General features: G+C 40.7%; 1 protein-coding gene across 2 annotated transcripts; it reads right to left on the bottom strand.

Moving 5' to 3' along the window:
• Window positions 1–510: 510 nt before the first annotated feature.
• On the bottom strand, window positions 511–20,286 carry phf2 (PHD finger protein 2; the record flags this gene model as incomplete). Of its 2 annotated transcripts, none has more annotated exons than XM_084441539.1 (22): window positions 511–2,942; window positions 3,298–3,592; window positions 3,755–3,864; window positions 3,967–4,062; window positions 5,066–5,379; window positions 6,426–6,592; window positions 7,330–7,397; window positions 7,567–7,745; window positions 7,915–8,030; window positions 8,874–8,990; window positions 9,141–9,506; window positions 9,969–10,058; window positions 10,195–10,286; window positions 14,210–14,316; window positions 14,467–14,554; window positions 14,741–14,903; window positions 15,094–15,280; window positions 15,421–15,562; window positions 16,069–16,229; window positions 16,533–16,641; window positions 16,806–16,891; window positions 20,189–20,286. In XM_084441539.1, the coding sequence occupies 22 exons, from the start codon at window positions 20,284–20,286 to the stop codon at window positions 2,854–2,856; spliced, it is 3,240 nt and encodes a 1,079-aa protein (XP_084297665.1). In that variant the 3' UTR covers window positions 511–2,853. The 2 variants fall into 2 exon arrangements, with proteins under 2 accessions (XP_084297665.1, XP_084297666.1); XM_084441540.1 differs by having other exon boundaries at window positions 5,066–5,358.
• Window positions 20,287–20,529: the final 243 nt, after the last annotated feature.

Raw genomic sequence — 20,529 nt, 5'->3', positions numbered from 1 at the left:
ATGACTTGGCTGGGCTCACTAGCTTGCTACACTGCCACTTGGCCTCCAATGTCCTCAGGCCAGGGGTAAGATTCCACAACAATTGTTGAACCCTAGCCTCTTAATAAGGAAAAATGTGTTTCTGAAATCCCTATAGACGGTGTAGTTGTAAATGATGGTGATTGTATTTAAGACAAAGGCCAGGATATCAAAACAGCACTACAGAAGCAGTGATCACTTGAACCACATCATGAAGGTTACCCCATCCCAATAGTAGAGGAACACATTACAAAATATGTTTTTGAAGATACTGTATTGCAGTAAGGTTGATGATCATATTTCATTCAATAACAATAGTTTTGCTCATCTTAAATGTCTGTTTTCCTATCAAAAAGGTGATTCAATACCCTCCAACAGAATAATCTGAATACAGAAAAATATATTCAGCTCAAGAGGGCTGGTATGTACATTAAAGTACCGTATGTAACAACAAGGGAAGACAGCTACAACAGGTACCATTCACTGCCCTGGCACAGTGGACGCATTTAATAGGTTGGACATACAAAAATAAACCACAACAAAGCAACACACGTATTGTACAAATAAAACCTGAAATTGTTCCATTGACAAAGTTTGATCTGAGTGTATTTCATTGCAACGTGGATACATGATATACACCTGTGACTAAAACACGGATATGCATGAGCATATAAAACCTTGTACATAGTTTTTAACCAAAAGAAAATGGCAATAATAATAATAATAATAATAGCAATGACAATAACAATAATAATATTTTGACGGCTGACCATGAAACATTGACAAAGTGAAAACAAAAAGGGATAAAATGTTTTACCAATACTAGTGACCTCATAGTGCCTGAAAACAGTGATGCCAAATACATACTCGTACTTGCTAGGGGGAATTTCACAGGCTGATGATATATTCAAAAACATAATTCTTAAGAATTGTACAAGTATAAAAAGCTACAAACATTAATAAATTACATCACTGACACAGAAAACACTTCACAAGGTGCTAGTAAAATAATTTTGAAACCCCTCAGGGTACTAGGACTTGAACAAGAGGCTGGTCATAGAAACCTTGTTTAGTTTTTTTTTTTAAGTTTTTTTTTAGCTCTTTGTGTTTTTTTCAAAGCTTCCTCTCTTGTCCAAACAAAATCACAATACAGTTAGCTTTGTGTATGTAAGGCCATATGACTATGTGTTATTTCTTCAGTTGTTTTTCAGGCAACACCAGTCTATAAAAAAACAATGGTTAAAAATGAATGATGGCTATCATGGTTCTAATAAAATCAAAAGTAAGGACTATCTATATATTCATATACAGTATATTTGTTTAGAATTTGCAAAACTAGTAAAAAAAAGTGTATAATGAATTATTAAGGAAAAAAGATACAAAAAGTAGTTATTTAAAAGGCTATGTACAAGCTACATTCTACATACTGTAATGTGAAGCAATATAAATGCATATTTCAGCCTAGGTTATCGGTGCTGCCTGTGAAACAAGAGAAGAGAGAAAGTATCCCCATGTAGCCACAGAAACTGAGATGGATGAGGCTTATCATTAGTCTTTAGGTCCCATTTAGTGTTATAGTTTCTACACTCCTACACTCCTTTTGTGAAAAAAGATGGAAATTGACAGTCAGTATTTTACTAGCAACAGACTACTTGTTATATTAGGGAATATCAATGTGTAAAAAACAGATGTAACCCTAATATAATGTAGATATTAATACCACATTAATACATAAAGTTTATTTATATTTCCCTGTGATACTCTGTGCTTATTAAAACTACAAGATAGCTGTTTCATTCAACAAGCCAATCAATGTTGTTTATAAGAATAGAATTTCCTTCAGAGGGCTTTCACTCAAAGTTAAATTATATAACATGCTTGCCCCTGTTTACTGATGTGTTTGTTTGTATGTAAAGACACATACAGTACTGTCAAAAACAAAGACTGTATATCTTAGCATGTGTTCTACATCATAGATAAACCTGAAAGAAGAAATAATACAACTGAGAGAAAGTTCATTGCTGTTACCATAACATTAACTTTACTGAGGAACTCACTTCATTTTTGTGCTTAATAGTTGTTTCATAAGTGCCTTTTTGGCTTTCCTTTCCTATCTATTACATGAAACATCATAACATTAATAAATATCATTTTGATAGTGCTTAGCAAACAAAGTAAAACATAGAAAGGCCTAGGAAGGTGATCAAAGCTTTGATCTGGGGATGATCAAGAGGAATCTGAGACTGGCCCAGGAGATCATCATTTTTCCACTCTTTTCCTAAATTACTGAACATCGGGAGGCAATGATAAGCCACATCCAAATAGTAGGAATGAGTCCCCTAAATGACCTGTAAACCCCCAAACCCCACCCCATAAGCGTGCATGCAACTGAATACATGCGAGGGATACTTTCAGAATCTTGGAATGACTGCAATGTACTTCTACTTAAAATGTAGCAACCCCTGATAAACTGACAGCTGTAGTAAAATGAGACATTTTCTCTTAAAAAATATTTATAGCAGGTATTCTGTACACTTTAATATCTGAAAGTTATAAAGTATAAGTAGAGGCAAAAACCTATTTGAGTGATGTTCTTCTTAGAAATTGAAAAATGTGTGACTTGTTTCATCCTCCCTTGTGTTTCAGTTCTTTTCACTGTTGGCTTTGATCAGTGAGGAGGGGGAGGAGGAGGAGGAGGAGGAGGAGGAGGAGGAGGAGGAGGAGGAGGAGGAGGAGGAGGAGGAGTAGGAGGAGGAGGACAGGAGGTGGGTAAGGATAGAACCAGTTTGTGAGTCTGAAACATCAGGAGCAAATCCCAGTCCCGCACAGTCTGTGTTACAGGAGGAGTTTCCCGTTCCGATGGATCTTTAAGATCTTTCCTAGTCTCTGTTTGGCTGTGGCCATGCCTTTCTTTAACCGCTTAGCTGTAAGAGAGGGTCACAGAGAGGCGGTTGAGGACTATTTAAAAGAGACAGAAATTACTGTGTTATACGTGTGGGAGGATTATGGGTTATTATGCACTTGACTGCATATTCACAGTGCATAATAATAATAATAATAATAATAATAGGGAAAACAATTAAATCACAGCTACTTTATGCCATTGATGATCCATTCACCATCTACAAGATTCACAGTGAAAATCCATTAAGTTATTAGGTCCTAAGCAATAAATAATAATCAAGTTGCAGATGTATTTCAGGTCAATAATTGTCTTGTAAACACTATGAAATTCAACTGCACACCTGCCACACAAGATGAGATCCAGCCCCCACTCACCTTTGGCCTCGGCTGAGACCCCGCGATCTCCCCCTCCTTTCGGTGTGCTGGAGTTGTTCTGGGATGACGTTGAGGGCCTCCTCTGGTTGAGGAAGACCCCCGGGGCCATGGGTTGGGGGCCGCCAGGCGGTGTCTTGCCTGTCCCGGTGCTGTACTCGTGATCTGCCAGGCTATCTTGAGAGTCCAGGGTAGGCTCTGGGGAGCTGCTGTCCTGAGAGATTTTCTGGGGCTCCTCGATCACCAAAGTCTTTTTTTTTGCACTCTTCTTTTTTTTCTTGGTCTTCTGCTGCTCCTCCTGATCGATACAGAGGGGTCAGCTAGGGTTGCAATCTGTCTGTGCGTTAACTTAAAAGTCACCTCGCGAGAGAAATTCCTAAGATTCACATACTGTGCATACTGTATTCTAGCTTCTCGTGCCTTACAGGGAATCTGAATAGAGCGCCGTAAGAGAACAGACCTGGTGGGAGAGTTTCGCTGCAGCGGCTGCCAGTCCAGTTTCTATGGACGCCACTCGCGCCCCCTCTCGCGCTGGTCTCTCCTGTCGAGGAACTGAGGGGCCGACACGTGCTACAACCACGCACACAAGAAAAGACACAGCCATGACTTCAGAACACAGTATATACAAAACCATTACAATAATATAAACTTGTATGATCTACATTGCCGTACCTGTTGGACTGTAAGGAGTGTCATCAGAACTTTTCCTTTTCTTTGATCTGGATTTGAATACAGGATTGTCCTCTTCAGACTCCAGAGAAGGGTAAACTGAACAAAACAAATCATCTGTTTAGTTTAGGAAAACATAAATCTGACTGAACGCTACTCACTGCCTGTCAAAGCATTGTCTCTACCATTCGGACCGCAATCAATCTACATTCCCCATCTTTCATTTCTGAAAAAGAAACAAGATAACACATCAAAACTATGTATTTACACATTCCTCTCTGAAATATGATGTCACACAGGAAAGGTCAGTTAGGCAATATGCGTCATATAATGTGTGCATTCCACTTGTATTTGACTTTCCCAACTGTTTTTTTCCCCTGTAAGGGCTGAGACAGCTGGGAGACAGCTGTTCACTGCCCCCTCTCTGCCTGCTTGCACCTAGCCCCTTTGAACGTGACCATTTAAGTGCATGCACTTTATTTTCCGATAATTAAATGATCAAGATAAAATATGGCCTGTTTACAATAGAAGAAAGTGCCTGAGTGATTTGATAAAATGCAGCCCTGGTGGTGTGATTTAAGAATGGGAATGTTTTGTGCCGCTAATGACTCATTAGAGTATCAGTTCAAAACGCATTTAAAACAACACTTCTTAACTTGTGTTAATGGGATATTAACAGGCAGGCTGGGTCAATTCTGCTGTTTTTGGATGGGGTTCAAAAAGAGCTTGTTGCAGGGAAAAACACCAAGTTTGAGCAACACTAAAGGGCGGGTTTGGAAAGAGCATACGAAAAGTAAACAAAAACCCTGTCATCTACTCCTAATGAAAACTTCCTGGTTAAATTTAGAATTAAGGACCGACATGTTGACATAACAGAGGTCAATTTGTTTTTAAAGACACCTGTTAGCGGCAATGGGAAAAAGGGCACAGCAATCATAGTCCATATAATCACTTTCTTAGCGCACGTTAAACAACATTTCGTTTTCAAAGGATCCTTCTGTAGAATTAGGCCCCACAATTACGACGATGTTTGAAGAAGGCATATTTCAAGATGTGGGAGAATGCTTTAAAGAGAAATAGACACAGGATAGTTTGATTTTACCATAGTCAGAGTCCTTGAAGCATGCGTCCATGTGATCCTGATCATCGTCAAACTCCAAACTGTCAATACTGCTGCTCTTCCGGGTTTTCTTCGGGAGGCGTTTGTTAGGCCGCTTGCCGTTGTTGCTGCTACCGCCACTGGCGCCTGTGGCCTTCTTGCCAGCCGGTCCGCTGTGCGAGTTGTTCTTGGACTGGCTATTGTTCTTGGACTGGCTGTTGCTCCAGGTCTGTGGTATGCTGTCTGAAGAGGACAGGTTTGCCATGGACAACATGCCCTGAATGGCTTCCTGTGTGCTGGGGGATGCAGGTGGCTGACTGTAAGTACGTCAATAAGAAATACACAACACACATACATTACACACCAGTCAATAAGCCAATGGGAATGAAGATAGATCGAGAGAGGAAAGGAATGAGTGTTTAACGGCAAGTATGACCAAAAGCCCTAACCATAGACAATATCAACAGAGTGAATAATGCATTAAAAGTGGTCATATCTTAATCTTTTGCCAGCTGAAAATAATTTATGTTACTCATAGGGGAATGTACAAAACTATCAAGGAAGTAAGATATTCTCTATGGACTGCCTGTCCATTTAGGAAAGCTGCCATAGAAACAAATTCAGACTGCCCAGATTACCACCTATTAAGTAATTAACCAGTGAGTTGAAACAATGAGAAAAGTGCCTATTTAATCTGGTTATAATTGACCATGGTCATTTCCTTCCCCCACAATCGCTGAGTCAAATATGTCAGTTTTCAAAGAAGGTAAATAATTTGAGAAATTAACATATTTTAGTCATGTTTTCTTTCTCTTTTTCATTGGTCATTTGTAGCTCTCATTGTGTTGGAAATGGACCATCAAGAGCGGACAAAAACAGCAAACAGCAAAACCAGGAGGGATAGCCTGAGGCCAGGCTGCCTTTGACAAATTAATTGCGAGTGAAGGGGGATCAAACAAACACTAACTTAACACGTAAACTGCTGACAGAATCTGTGTAAATCATGACCCAAGTCAGGGCTTGACTCGCAGTGTACAGGTAAAACCTTTGTAGGTTTGAGTTTCAGTAATAGCAGTCGGAGTGCAAAAAGTATTATTTTTATTACCTAGTGACCAATTATCAAACTGATTTGGATTTTATTGTCAATGGCCTGTTTCATCAGGGTGAGTAATGGGCAATGGAATAACGTTTCCCAGTAAAACCAAACTACGACGGCCCAGTGGGAGCAATTCATCGTATAGTCCATGTATACTGTGGGCACTGATACTGTGTTTATACTACGCTTTTGGAACCATGTTGGACTTATGCGACATGCATGATTGAATGTAGGAAAAATCATTATGTCAAGATTTAATCACTGTACCTGTTTGCACTGTAGTCGATCCCACCCACTTGCTTGCTTGCCTGTAACAGGTCAAGAATCCCTGCTGCACTGCCACCCTTCTTTTTGACCTTGGAGTTCCGGCTTTTGACCTCTGGCTTGGCCTCTGTGTCTATGTGAAGGGACTCTTCGTCTGAGGTGTCAGCACTCTAAACATGCAAGAGGTGGGTACAAACAATGAGCATGGCACACCGACAGTACAGTATCACATGATATTGATCACATACACATTGTCATTTTCCACACATTGTCAAGTTTATCATCAGTGAACTAGTGAACAGTGATGCTAGATTTTGGCTGGATTGAGTGGGGGATTTAAAAGCATGCTGAAAATAGTCAATGAAACAGTAGACCAAGGTCATTAAATGGCCTCTCATAACCTCATAGTTAGCAACGATATGAACATCTGGCGTAATTCTCTTTCTCACTGTTACTTGATTCACACCGCAACTATTTCCCTAATCAGTTTGTGGTGTTCCTTGGCCCAATCCATGAGCTTTCTCTCTTTGATTCATACTGTATGTTGTTTTAAGTCGGAACATTAAGGGAGAATTGCAGCACGCTCCCAGTATGCTAGCTCTGTCCCGAGAGCGGAGTTCTGGCACATGTGATCTTCATCGGTACATGACTGGTTTTTAAATACAATCACACGGAATTCATTATAGACCTCATGGAATAATATTGTACAATGTTTTTGTCCAACTTTTCTGAGAATCAGTCATTAAGCATTCTTTTCATGGACTATGAAATGCAAATAGAAGAGTGTAATTAATATAATTTGTTATGGATGTTAGATTTCTAATAGGACAGCAAAGAGGCTAATTCGAATTTGATCTACGATTTCCATGGATATTATAATTATGAACTGAAACCATGCTGTACATACCTTCTGATCTGAAGGTTGGAGCTTTGGTTTTTTGGCTGGCTGAATAGGTTCTTTGATGTTTGACAAAACTGCAAAAATGGGGAAGTAAGTCAACAGCAACTCAAACACAAGGAAGCCCCTCCGTGACAATTAAATCATAATAATGCTTAAGTACAATTGCATTTTGACAGCCACAAATTGAGTATCCACAATAGGTTTATAAAGTAATATATATTTGAAGTTGTTTTCAGGACTCACAGGATAGGTCTCTCTTGACGGCATTCTTCTTTCTCCTGATGGGGAACTCGTCTATCTTCAGCTCTCCTTCGTCCGAGACATACTCATACTCATCTCTCACCGGCTTGGCTTTGTCCTCTTTTAAGTTTTGTAATGATCCAAAAACACTCGAGTTGGTCTGAGGTTTCAACATCTTCGAGCTGAGAGGGACCCGCAGGACAATAAGGAACTGATAACAGGTCTGCATCACTCAGACACCCACATTGAAATAATGGATACTGTACTAAGAGTCAAATAGCTACAAATCCTCGTGAAAAACAATAAATGTCTTTCAGTCAGAGGGTAGGTGAAAATGTGATGCATACATACCCAAGTAATTTCTTGTGAGACATGGTGAAGGCGAACTTGTCTTTATTGCCAGACAGTGGTGTTCTCTCAAATTTGTGCTCCTCTTCCATCTTCAACAAGGAATCTGGTTTACTGTTCTGTTAAATGAAGTGGGATATTGCTTAGATTAGGTAGACCACAATACTATCTTTTAAAACATCAAATCAGTAGATTTGCCATTGAATTTGCATACATTTGTTGAGTGCATCAAAGTGAACTATGCGTTTGGTTTGTGTTTTCACCAGACTAACATTTCATTGGTTTTCACACTGAGAAGAGGACCTGTGAACCTTTACCGAGGTTGACTATGATCAACAGTGATAGATTGAAGATGTGGTCTGTGATGACCTTGGTAAATATCTAACAGAGAATCTATCCCATCTGCAAATGTTTGGCCTGATGCTAAGGAGCACTTAGATCAAGATCCTTGGAGTGACTACAAACATTCCAAAGCAGTTTGGCATTGAATTTTCCATGAAACTAAAGCCCTCTAATGTCTTCCGTTCAACAAAATTAAGCTTTCCTACAAAAACCATTCCATGTTATTCAGCAATAATGACACAACAACCTTCTTTTTTGAAAAAAGAGGGCATGTGTAAATACTTAGGTGGAATACTGTGGATATGACATAGCGTAATTCCATTAGGTAAACTCTGGGTGAATTTTTCTGAAGTAGCTTTGATGAGCACCAGGCCCGAATTGTGACTAAAGCCACAGTGTTATTTCTGCTGATTGCTTTGATGTGAAGTGTGTAAATCACTTTTGGATGATCCAACATGTTGCTGTGAAAATTCTGCACTCCACTAGCATCTCCTCTCAATAGCGTTCAGGTGAAAGTGTATTTTAATGGTTTAAGGATTGTTACACTGTTGTTTACTTCGGTCTCATATCTAAGCACGTATTTAAACGTTCTGAACTGAAACACCTTCCCTTTGTCTTACCTTATATTTCCATTTTGCTTCTGTTTTGTTCTTGTTCTGCTCTCGCATTTCAAACTTCTCCACATTATTCTGCTTAGTTGTCTCCTTTTCTGACATGCTTAAAACATTCTTAGCAGCCTAAAAGATGAGAATATTTTTCTCTTATTACATTTGAAAAGACTTCTGTATGCCGCATGCGTTTTAATTTCTTGACATAGGTCGATTATGTTTTAATAGTGTAGAGGGGAGAGCAAGGCCATGTGGTATTGGTCAAGTGGGTCCACTCACCTTTCCTTTCTTTGGCTGGTCCATCTTGCTCAGGATGTCCTTAGCATGGGACTCGAGAGCAGCAAAGCTGGAGGGCTTTGGAGGGGGCACAATCTCTTTAGCTTTTTTCCCTTTCTTCTTCCCACCTTCCTTCACTTTGGGCACCTTGGGCGGCTTGGGAGCCTTGGGCATCTTGGGGGGTTTAGGCGGCTTGGGGGGTTTGGGGGGCTTGGGGGGTTTGGATGCTTTCTTCCTGGCTGGTTTGTCCCTAGGGGGCGAGGGGACGTGAGCTGGGGACACCGGCTCCTCGGGCTCGGAATGGGCCGAGGGGGGCTCCTCCACGGGCAGCTTGGCGCTGGGCTCACTCTTAATGGCTTTCGTTGCATTCTGGACAAGAAATGACATCTCTAAACCCTAACAAACACATTCAGCGGATGGACAAGAGGTGACATACCTCTTAATCATTTAAAGAGGTAAACAATTAAAAATAGTGAGGTCCGCACACAGCTGCTGCTCCACCTAAATTTTTGTGCAAAAATTGTCCAACACACAACGTTTCGACCTGCAAAGGTCTTTGTCAGGAACTATTTTTAATTGTTTACCTCTTTGTCCTGCACCAGCGTACTACAGATGTGCACAACATTTTTATGGATTCCACACCTCTTAATCATATCAATTTCATGTCATTTACACTAAATATGATAATAAATACACTTGGCTGGGAGCTCACGGCAAGAAACCAAATTCACTCAATTAAAATGTAGGTCAACACTGTAACTGTAGTGTAGTGTGCTGTATGTGTCTCAACAATAGAACACTGTAAAGCTTGCCAAAAGAACAGGACCACACCTCTGAAATTCTGATCTCTTTGGCAAGATCCTTTATGAGCTGTGTGGGCTTCATATTCTCTGGAAGCTCATCCTCATGTTCCAAAAGAGCCTGATGTGAAGAAAAATATGCAAGAAAGAACAGCACTTGTAATAAGAAACTGTCACAAATTAAAATGAAATCCTAAGATTCGGTGATAAGAACTATGGTGAGAGGTTTTAGTAAGGTTAGGTGGAGCTTAGCCTACCTGTTTTTTAGTCCACGCTCTGAAGGCTCCATTAATGATTTTGGCACCGTGTACCAGGTATGGAGCTGGCTGCTTGTTTGCCTTGTGTAAACCTGTAGGATTTTGACAAAAAAACAAAACAATCAATTAGGTACACAAAGTCAAATCAAAATCAAATCAAACTTTATTTGTATAGCGCATTTCATACACAGACAACACAATTCGTTTACAGAGAGCAATGGGGGGGAGGGTGGTGGGCATAGGTCCAAAAAGGACAATGTCATCAATCCCTCTAATATGTTATAGACACAGCATATTCAGATTATTTGTTACAGATATGACCAAAGCTTTATGAGGTCAATAATAGGCAAACAGAACAAACCGCGAGGCGCACAAGTAGGTTGTTCACTACAGTCTGGGTATGTGGGTATGTATGTACCATGGATGTATTTACTGTATGTGGGCATGTGGCTGCATGGGCATGTTGTTTGCACCCTAGCTCGAAAACAAATAACTATTCATGCTTGGTACATTATATTCCGCCCAAGGTACCCTAGACCTGATTAGATTTTGGAGCGGATCTAAATGACAGGGCTGATCCACAAATTATTTTTCACCTTCGTTATGAGTGTACAGTATAGGAGTTATTAATACTTCCGATCGACCACCAGAGGTGGTCGCAACAGTGACCGCCGACTTTTTGGGGGGGCTTCAGTTCTGGAGGTGAATTTCCCCTACAGTACTACAATCACTCCACTGATGTTTCAGAAAATCCTTCAGCTAGCCAGTTGGTTTGGTTCCACTCTTAAAACTCTATATATCAGAATTTTCTGAAACATAAATGTTGACTAAATGAGTACTTCCTGAACCTCACTGTTCTGCTCTATTGCATGATTTCATGTTGGGCTTGTCTCACGCACATTTAGGAAAAACCTTCTTTTGACTGCAGTATCTTCCTCAGAAGCGTGCACTTGACAAACACATTCAGCGGATTTCACACCCATATGGTCCAGCCATAGAGACTATACCTGGTTTAGTCTAATGTTTTTAATGGAGGAGAATGGCTGGCCATGTTTGGGCGGCTCATGGACCCACCCTGTGATTCAGATCTGCTCCTAAATTTAATGGGTTCAAAGTTGTCCCATGCTACACCCCTCCACCGAGTTTTGTGAAAATCAGTCTGGTAGTTTTTGCATAATTCTGCTAACAAACCAAACAATAAATAGATAAACAAACTAACGCACCAACACAAGGGATGTCACGGTGTGTTTTTTTCTCACCGACTAATAAGTCCATGACAACACCAGTATTACCGGTAACACCGTCTAGCCTACAATAGAGTGCTTACTGTAATCTTTAACGTTAGACCTTTGCCTTACGTTGAACAGCACTGTTGTGTAGCCTATTTATATTTGGTCTTATATGCCTCCACGGCTTGCCTGCAAATGCGCGATCATAGTAAAATAAGATATAAACATTACACTCAGTCCTGTGCTTCTTTATAATCAGAATTTGTTCATTGCCATGACTTTTTTCAACAAAGCCTACTAGGAATATGCACCACGCCGAAGCAAATTCCTAGTAGTTGAAAAATTACATGGCAATAAATAAATTCTGATTCTGATTATAAAGAAGCACAGGACCGAGTGTAACGTTTATCTTATTCTTACCTTACTGTGATAGCATATCTGCAGGCAACCCGTGGAGGCATATAACACCAAATTGCCTCCGCAAATCGGTGTTGTTATGAACGGAACGCTGCTAGAATGGGCAAGAGAACAGGCTTCTAGAATAAGCTAGCCTGCTAGCTTATGGCAACCGCCACTCCTCGGTGGCTAGGTTAGCTTTTAACGTTAGTTATGCTAGCTAGCCACGAGAGGCTATAGCCATAACCTCTCCCTACTCTCTTCATGTGAATTGAGGCTGAAATCTGATTCCTCTGGACTCCGCTCTGTGCTGCATGTGCACGCAGAGGGGCAGATCACAGACACTTGTTTGAGTTTGATGAGTGGGCGCTGATATGTGAAAATGAACTAAATAGGCCAAATTACGGTGGGGACGGAAAAATGGTGTGGCGGTGTTTAAGTAATGACTTGGTGCATACACGGTGTATACCCGAACACAGAGTAACACCAGTAACATAGACAACTGTGACAAGCCTAACCAACACACGCCACCGAAAACATTACCTTAGGGGTGTAGCATGGTCCACCTTAGAACCCATTACATTTTGGAGCTGATCCGAATCACGGAGTGGGACCACGAGCTGCCCAAACATGGCCGGCCATTCACCTCCATTCATTTTTTGGACCATTCATTGTCAATGAGGGGAATTGAAACAGCCATATCTCAACATGGGAAGGTCACAGAGACACAGGGTTTGGACTAGCACAAATCTCTTGGCCTAGCAAATGAAGCAATACCAAACACGTCCTGTTCGCTCACATGAGCACGCACACAGAGCCACGAAATGCATTCATGGGCAGAGGTCTGTGCTCTCTGAGCTCCATTTCTAGTTAAACCTGCTTTCTAGAATGGGCTCCTGCATTGGGAAATGAAATTCTGATTCAACTGTTGCTTGAAATCTGTGAATTCCTTTCATAGAACAATGGTCATAAGATAATGTAGGTCACCCTAAGTCACACTAGAGCACTTCTTTGGATAGAAAAGACAGATGTGAATTTCTGTTGCCATAGCAACGTGCCCTGGCCAAAAGTTGGACTATTTTCAACTTGAGGCGCCCCAGAGTGCTCTGCACAAAATGCTCCGTTCTGCCGGAAAGAGGTGCTGGGGGCAGCGTTTCTGCTGAGGCAAACACCTTTTATGATCTTGCGGCCACTCCCCATTGATTTCAGTTGGGACAAGGCAGGGCGGTTCTAGAAAAAGCCGTATAGTGTGACCAAGGCTTTATAATATTCTGTATGTTGGTGGTGTGCACACAATAGCAATCTGGCCATGTTACACACACGCACACGCACACACACACACACACACACACACACACACACAAAAGATGGTGGAAATATAAACAATTGCTCCAGGCCAGCTGAGGAGAGTTTAAACACAGGCTTGTAATGGAGCAAGTGATTCTGCCTCAGCCAATCCTTTTGAAGCTAATCATCTGTGAACTCTGCGATTCACCGATTTAATGACTGAAATAATACTAGAGCATCCAGATCCTCATCTGTTGAGCAGACCTCATGAGCCAGAAACACACAGAACGTGGAAGATCTGGAAGTGCTATCATAGTTTTACTCAGAGGGGCCTAACATTGACTTCATTCTTTTTTAAATCCTAATGTACATAGATGTTAAGATAAAATTAGAGTGCAAAAATAAATTAACAGACATGAGGACTGAAATTACGCTGAACACATGGTAGAATTAGATTTTTTTTTTTTTAAGTTGTAGCACCTTAAAGGAGAATGCTAGTTTTTGACAACCTGGACCTTATTTACGGCATATTATAAGACGTTTGACTCACCGAGATAACTTTGGTGTAATTCGGAGGCCTGTAGAAGAAATTTAAAATCCAGCGCGAGCCAAGTATATCCATGTAATGGCGGCAGACGGGGCACTGAGAATGCAGCTTCTAAAAAATCTATTTTCTACCGCGAAACGGTTGTTTTCATCAATCTGTCTTTATGAATCGCTAGTTGTGCTTGCATAGAGCGAGGGCTTGTTGTGGTTTTTCACATGCCTCTGTAATATGATCTTTAGAAACGTCTTTAGAAACGAAATAGCTTCCCCACTTGCTCCAGCACGCATGCGCACAGTGGCAAATTTTTTAGAAGATGCATTCTCAGTGCCCCGTCCACCGCCATTACATGGATATACTTGGCTCGCGCTGGATTTTAAATTTCTTCTACAGGCCTCCGAATTACACCAAAGTTATCTCGGTGAGTCAAACGTCTTATTATTATAAGTAAAATAAGGTTATTATTGCCGTAAATAAGGTCCAGGTTGTCAAAAACGAGCATTCTCCTTTAAAAACAAACAATCTCATCAAACCACTGTGTCATGAAATAAATGTTTACCTTTGAACCGCTCCAGGAGATGTCGTCCCACATACCAACATGCTGTCTCAAAGTTTGGGAAGGGAGTGAGGCTTTTCACCTTTAGCCGCTTCTCGACTTCGTATGCCCTGTGAGAGAGACAAGCATATTCAATAAAAAACACATAAGGAACGATAAGTGTAAATCATTATGATCTCATTAACACAGTTAAGCATTAACAACCCCACCCACACAGACCTCTAGAGGGGTGATATAAAGGTCAATGCACCCATCCTCACCTCATCTGCATCTCCACACTCAGGTTGTGGACAAAGTGCCCAGAGAAAGCCAGGCAATCAACGGGGGTCAGTATTGCATTTATCCAACCTGAAATAATCAAAGAAAGCACACACAAGTAATTACAAATTGAGTCACATACACTTCACCTTATCATTATGGTAATTGTGGAAACATCAAACATGTATGCAACATAATTTTACAACATATTTGACTGTGTGCTGTCTAACTGAATTCAATCATATCAAACATTAATTCACTAGGTGCAATTCTGACCTGATGGAATGAACAGAGTCTGTCCTTGCTTCAGTGTACATTTGTAGCACTTGTCCACTTGATCGGCAAAGAACATCTCGCTGTGATTGGATGATGACCTCCACCGCTCATACAGAGACAGGTTGGCTGAGGTCGGCTTGATCAGGAAGAAAATTTTCTCTCCCTAGAAAGAGCACACCAAACACACACACAGAGGCCACAGAGGATTTCATAGGGTCAGTCTCTTTACTGTTCAAAGTGTCCGGTTCATTCTACAATATGATTCCTATCACTGTACCAATAATTTATTGGGCAAATAATAAAGCTAGCTATTAAAGTTTACTATTAATAATAAAGGTTACTATTTCACCCACCTTGAGGACATGATACCAAACAGAGGCACCACCACACTCAATATGGAAGTCTGTGTAGCTGTCCTTTACACAGATGAGACAGTACTTGGTGACTTTTGGCTTGCCAAGGAGAGCATCGTCAGGCCAGTAATTCTCGACCCATGACAACCGCCTCACTATCTGGGGACTCCCCACTATGCTGTCCATCCTTTGAGAGGAAAGAGTATACAACCATAACGTTATTGTATTACAAAGGGAAAAACTCTACGACATTGCAATGAGGCTGAAATACATTTTTGTCATTCATGCATGTGATAACAGGTCTTTGGATACAATATATTTATTTACCTTGTGTCTGAAAATTCCAAGTTGATCACGTTTAATACTTTCTTTCTGTTTGTACTGTAGTAGTAATCAACAAACTCCTTGAGTTTCATCTTGCTGTCTGTCTGCTTGGTAACTTCGACAACGTCAACACCAACATCTGGACCTAGAACAAAAAGAGGAATGAGTAAGTGATTAGGCACATTTACAGCCACACATACTGTAGAAAAGCATACTGTACCTTTTACATGAAATAGATAATGTCACACAAAATGTGGTAAAGGTGATAGTGAAAGTGTTTTTTTGTGTCTGAATTTCAGAAGTCACTAATGCACTCTCAAGCAGGGCACAGGCGCCCTCTGCTGAAAACGAGAGAAATGTTTTATTCCATTCCACATCTGCCTTCTCCCGATTGGTCAATTCACCGCTAATGTTCTCCCTCATTAGTCGAGTTGAGGGGTTGAGAACTTTATCGCCACCTGTCTTGCCGCTTTTCCACCTCCTGGCCGGTTCGGCAACTTTCCCATCATGCCCTGCGCACACCCTTGCTTGCCTCCATTGAAAAATAATGAAGGCAAATATTGCCTGATTTTTTTTGCCTACAGTGGTAGTGGACCTGCACTGTAATGCAACAGTTTAGGTGACAGAGAAAGAAAAAAATGTCACACTAACCAACGTAGTTCTCAACGTCACTGATGTAGAAGGTTGGAGCTGGCATGGACATCTCCAGGCCGTCTTTCTTCTGGACTAGGATTGGTTCATTGAACCCATTCTCCTCCAGGTACTCCATCGTCAGCTGACTGCCACTCAGTTTCAGCACTACATCTTCAGCACTAGAAGAGGAATACAAAACATGATCCAAATCATTCAATTCAACTCCAGAGACATACTCCAGAGAATAATGTGAGTGGCAATGTATGAACAGAAATAGTCTATTACAGAAATAACATAAGTGGGAGCTCATGACACACGTCCATAAATGATCACAGAGCGCCCCCTGGTGAGATTTCCCTGAATTATAAAAAGTACTAAATCTTCCAGGGAGAACTATTTTAGGTCCAATCAATAGACATGTAGTTTGAGATGTGTAACGTTTCATACATTTTGCTAGAGCCAATATAAAAAATGGTATTTACCTGGGAAATGTCCTACTGCGAAGCTCCTTTATGAAGACTTGACTACCATTCTGAACAGCTTTGACATCTGTGCTTTGGCCCGTGTCTTGCTTGTTCTTTTTCTTTTTCACTAAGGGCATAACGAGAAATAAACTGTAATACTTATGAATGCAATACACTCAAACATACAAACACACACACACACACACACACACACACACACACACACACGCACACACACACACACACACACACACACACACACACTTGAGGCCAGTAGAATGTGGATCTTACTTGTGGATTTGCCATGGTTTTTCTCACAGTTTGGACAGTGATAAATATCAATGTCTGGAGCATCATCTTCATCCACCCCAACACAGCTAAAAAAAAATACAAAAAAGAAATTCCCATGTAAGCATTAATTGTTGTACAGATATAACAACATACTATACAAAATAAAATCATCAATGATTGAAATATATCTCACAATAAAGATACTGTACTACTACTGTATAATCCACAAATAAACCAAAACTACACAATATTTTTAGTTGCAGAGGCCATAGTACAAGAGCAGATTCCTTCCATGTGGGGGCGCTGCTGCCGAGCATATTGACCCGGGAGTTTCCCACACCCAGGCCTTTTCCCTCCTTCTTTCTTTTTTTGACTGTGGGCAGTTTCAATGCTCAGCTACTCGTCATAACAGCATGTCCTGTATGAAGGCAAATCAGGGAATGGGTGGTGTCTTTGCATGATGGAAAAAGTGAATATGATTTTCTGATATTTCGTCCAACGACACATCTGTCACCACATACAACAAATGAATGTGTGCCTACAAGTGTGGCTATGTGCAGATAAAATGACAATCATAGCCCGGCTGTTCGGCACCAGTATGATTGATGTTTAGTCAAGACTAACTTTCATTGAGATATTGGCAGTTGACATCTCTAACAATAGAACTACGCCAATTAATAAAGCAGATGATGTCATCACTTTATTCATTAACAGGCACTGATATCAAGAGATGAATGGCCATTAATCATTTCAGACCATTGTACAACAACAATAAAGGGCAAGGTCTACCAAAAGAGGGAAACAAATCCCAAAAGAAATCCCAAGAATTGGAAACTCTTTGTTTGATCTCCAGTTACATGAGGGGAGATGTAAGGCTGCTAACTGTGGATTAAGAGAAAAAATAGATTCACCTAACAGATGAAAAGAACACTGTTAGTCAACTCTAAGAGTAGGCTATATTCACATTCATTTCCAGTAAACTACCTGAAAACAAATATGTTTCAACCATAGCAAGGACATGTCACTGCATATGAAGGATCCAGTCACACAGACAGTAGGAGTGTACTGTCATGAATTAACACTGGAGTATTGCTATAATATATATAAGCATTAATATAAATAAACAGCATCCCGAATCTGGGGGCGTGTAGGACATGACTGCTGTAATCACAGGCCTCAGCCAGTAGGGAACTAATATGACATCATTAAGGGTAGGGACATCCCCCTGAGCATGTTGTGTCAGGAGCAAATACAGTTTAGCAGGTGTAATGAAAGAGGGGCTTCCTGATTTCACTATGTTTGTACAAACCTAATCAATTCCAAAACAATTTTTGTTAAGGTCACAATGAGTACTGTAGCAAGCAACATAGAAAATATCCAATCCTTACACTGGAGAATACAGTGTACCTCAACAGAACCTTAAAGTCACCCCATTAAGACCAGAAGGCACATTCCAGGTAAGCCTAGATCTGCTGCACCTTGATCACTAACATCGCATCTCCACACTAAATCCTTTAGGCATCAGCAAAACTTAATTGGCAAGGACATTGCCGCAGCAATGTGAGGGGTTTACAGTCCATGAGCTATACCTGCCTGCCATTTCACCAACACTGCATTCTACATTTCAGTTTGATCGGACAGAAACACTCCATGCTTCATAATAATGTTGACATCAAACACAACATAAACATGATGAGAGTAGCAGTGTTACTGCATTGTCAGTCTCCGTCATCTCAATGTCATAGGGCATGACACAAAACTTTAATTGTGACTAAACATCAATGTCACTGATCACTTTGACACAAACCAACCTACAGCACAGGCACATACATCAAGCTCAGTCTATGGGGGCATCATTGTGAGTATAAGGCAGGCACGCAGAAATAAGAAAGCAATCTGGGGGAGGGAGATGGCATATAAACTCTGACCTTATAGGCCAAGATTGAGCAAGGGAGACAACTCACCTGTGCAAAATATATCAACCCATGACTGAGTTGAGCCAAATACAAGCTACATAGGCACCTGTCCATCATAATGATAGGTGCAGATAAAAATGTCAGTCCAACAGTAACTTATATCAACAGCATGCTATAATTTTTTTATGGAATGATTCAACAATAAAATTAGATAAGGGGATAGGAGCTATATGCAAATTCTAAACCAACTGGGTTTAAATCCGTCTTATTAGGTGTCATCAGGCAGCAACATATCCTAAAGCATAGCCCATATCAACTAGACGTCCTAGACAGTTCAGAGACTACTGTCTGGTACAGACTGACTATTGATTTGGCTAGATTGCATTACCATCATCACACAATAACGCTCACTAGACTTGCATTGTTAAGATACACTATCAAGTAAAGCTATAGCCTCATTTGATTCGATACAAGCCCTTGGCCAACGTCAGGCTACGTTCAAGCAGGATATCACCAAAGGGTTAATGTAAACGCGCGTAAATGTTGTTCAGCGGGCTACTCTGAAACGTTTTTCATGTGTGGTTTCAATTTAGAGATCGATTAACACTTCCACCCTCAGAAAATATGTAGCCTAGCCTACAGTATGCCCTGGATATAGTCTAATATTGTGTCGCTAGAGCATGGACAATGTCGAAATACAACATGCGAACCCAACGACTTCCATTATGTGCGGCGGGCTAAAAGTGATAGCACTGGATGGAATTGGCCTCGCTACTTTACTGAACACATTGTAATCAAACATACCGATACGTGTAGGCTACTGAACATAATCGGCATATTAAGCTATTTTCTGGTTGAACGTGACAAGTAGGCTAAGCATGCTATTGTCTGTCATGTAGGCAAAATTCAAACTGGCAACTGGCTATTGTCAGCCGTGTCAGTCTTCATTTAAAATCAGCTATAGCCTACAGTGAGATAAAGCAATTGAGAAAACATAAGCATTCCATAAGGACCCAACACTCTATATTTTTAACGATAAGATAAATCAGGCTACTGCACAGCGAAACAATGTAGGCTGCTAGATCAGACAGAACGCTGAAAGCCTTGCGAATGTCTGATGAACGCAGACACCCACTGTTCTGGCGTTCGCTTGCTCGTTCACTCACTACAACAATGATAATGGGGTTACGCGGGATAAAGCAGTAAAATGTTTATTGAACACACAAAATACTCGTAACCCTTGCCGATACAACCAAATTTATATTTTGTTGACTAAATCTTTTTTGGGTTATTCACAAAAATGTCATAACCCAGTCAGCTATATTTAACTCCGCCTTCTTCTTCAAGCGGCCTCGCTCTTATGGCAATTCAGCCAGCGAATGTGCAATAAGCTGTCAAACGTAAAAATACCACACAAAATATAATGCAAACTGACCAAAAATTGCCTTTGTAGATAGAAATAATTACCTTCCGTGGAACCAATCCTTGCAAGCATCACATTCGATCATAAACTGGGTTACGTCGTAAGGTAATCTGCAGATGCAATATACTGGTACAGTCGCCATGTTCGCTAGATCAATTCACAACAACGTCGGAGAGACGGGGGCAGCAGGAACCTCCTGCAACAAAATACAATATGAAGATCTTCCAGATGCAGGGCTGTTCCGCGGGACATGAATTTAAATCCAAAAGTCCATCATTCGCTGATGTTGCATAAAAATGATCTTCTTGATGAAAAACTGAAGTTGTTAGGTTTCCTGAAATGCATTATAGTGTGCATGCCCCCTGGTGACTGTACAGTATTGAGA

This window comes from Borostomias antarcticus (genome assembly GCF_949987555.1).
Source record: "Borostomias antarcticus genome assembly, chromosome: 7".
NCBI lineage: Eukaryota > Metazoa > Chordata > Actinopteri > Stomiiformes > Stomiidae > Borostomias > Borostomias antarcticus.
This window is presented reverse-complemented; position numbering and strand designations above follow the sequence as displayed.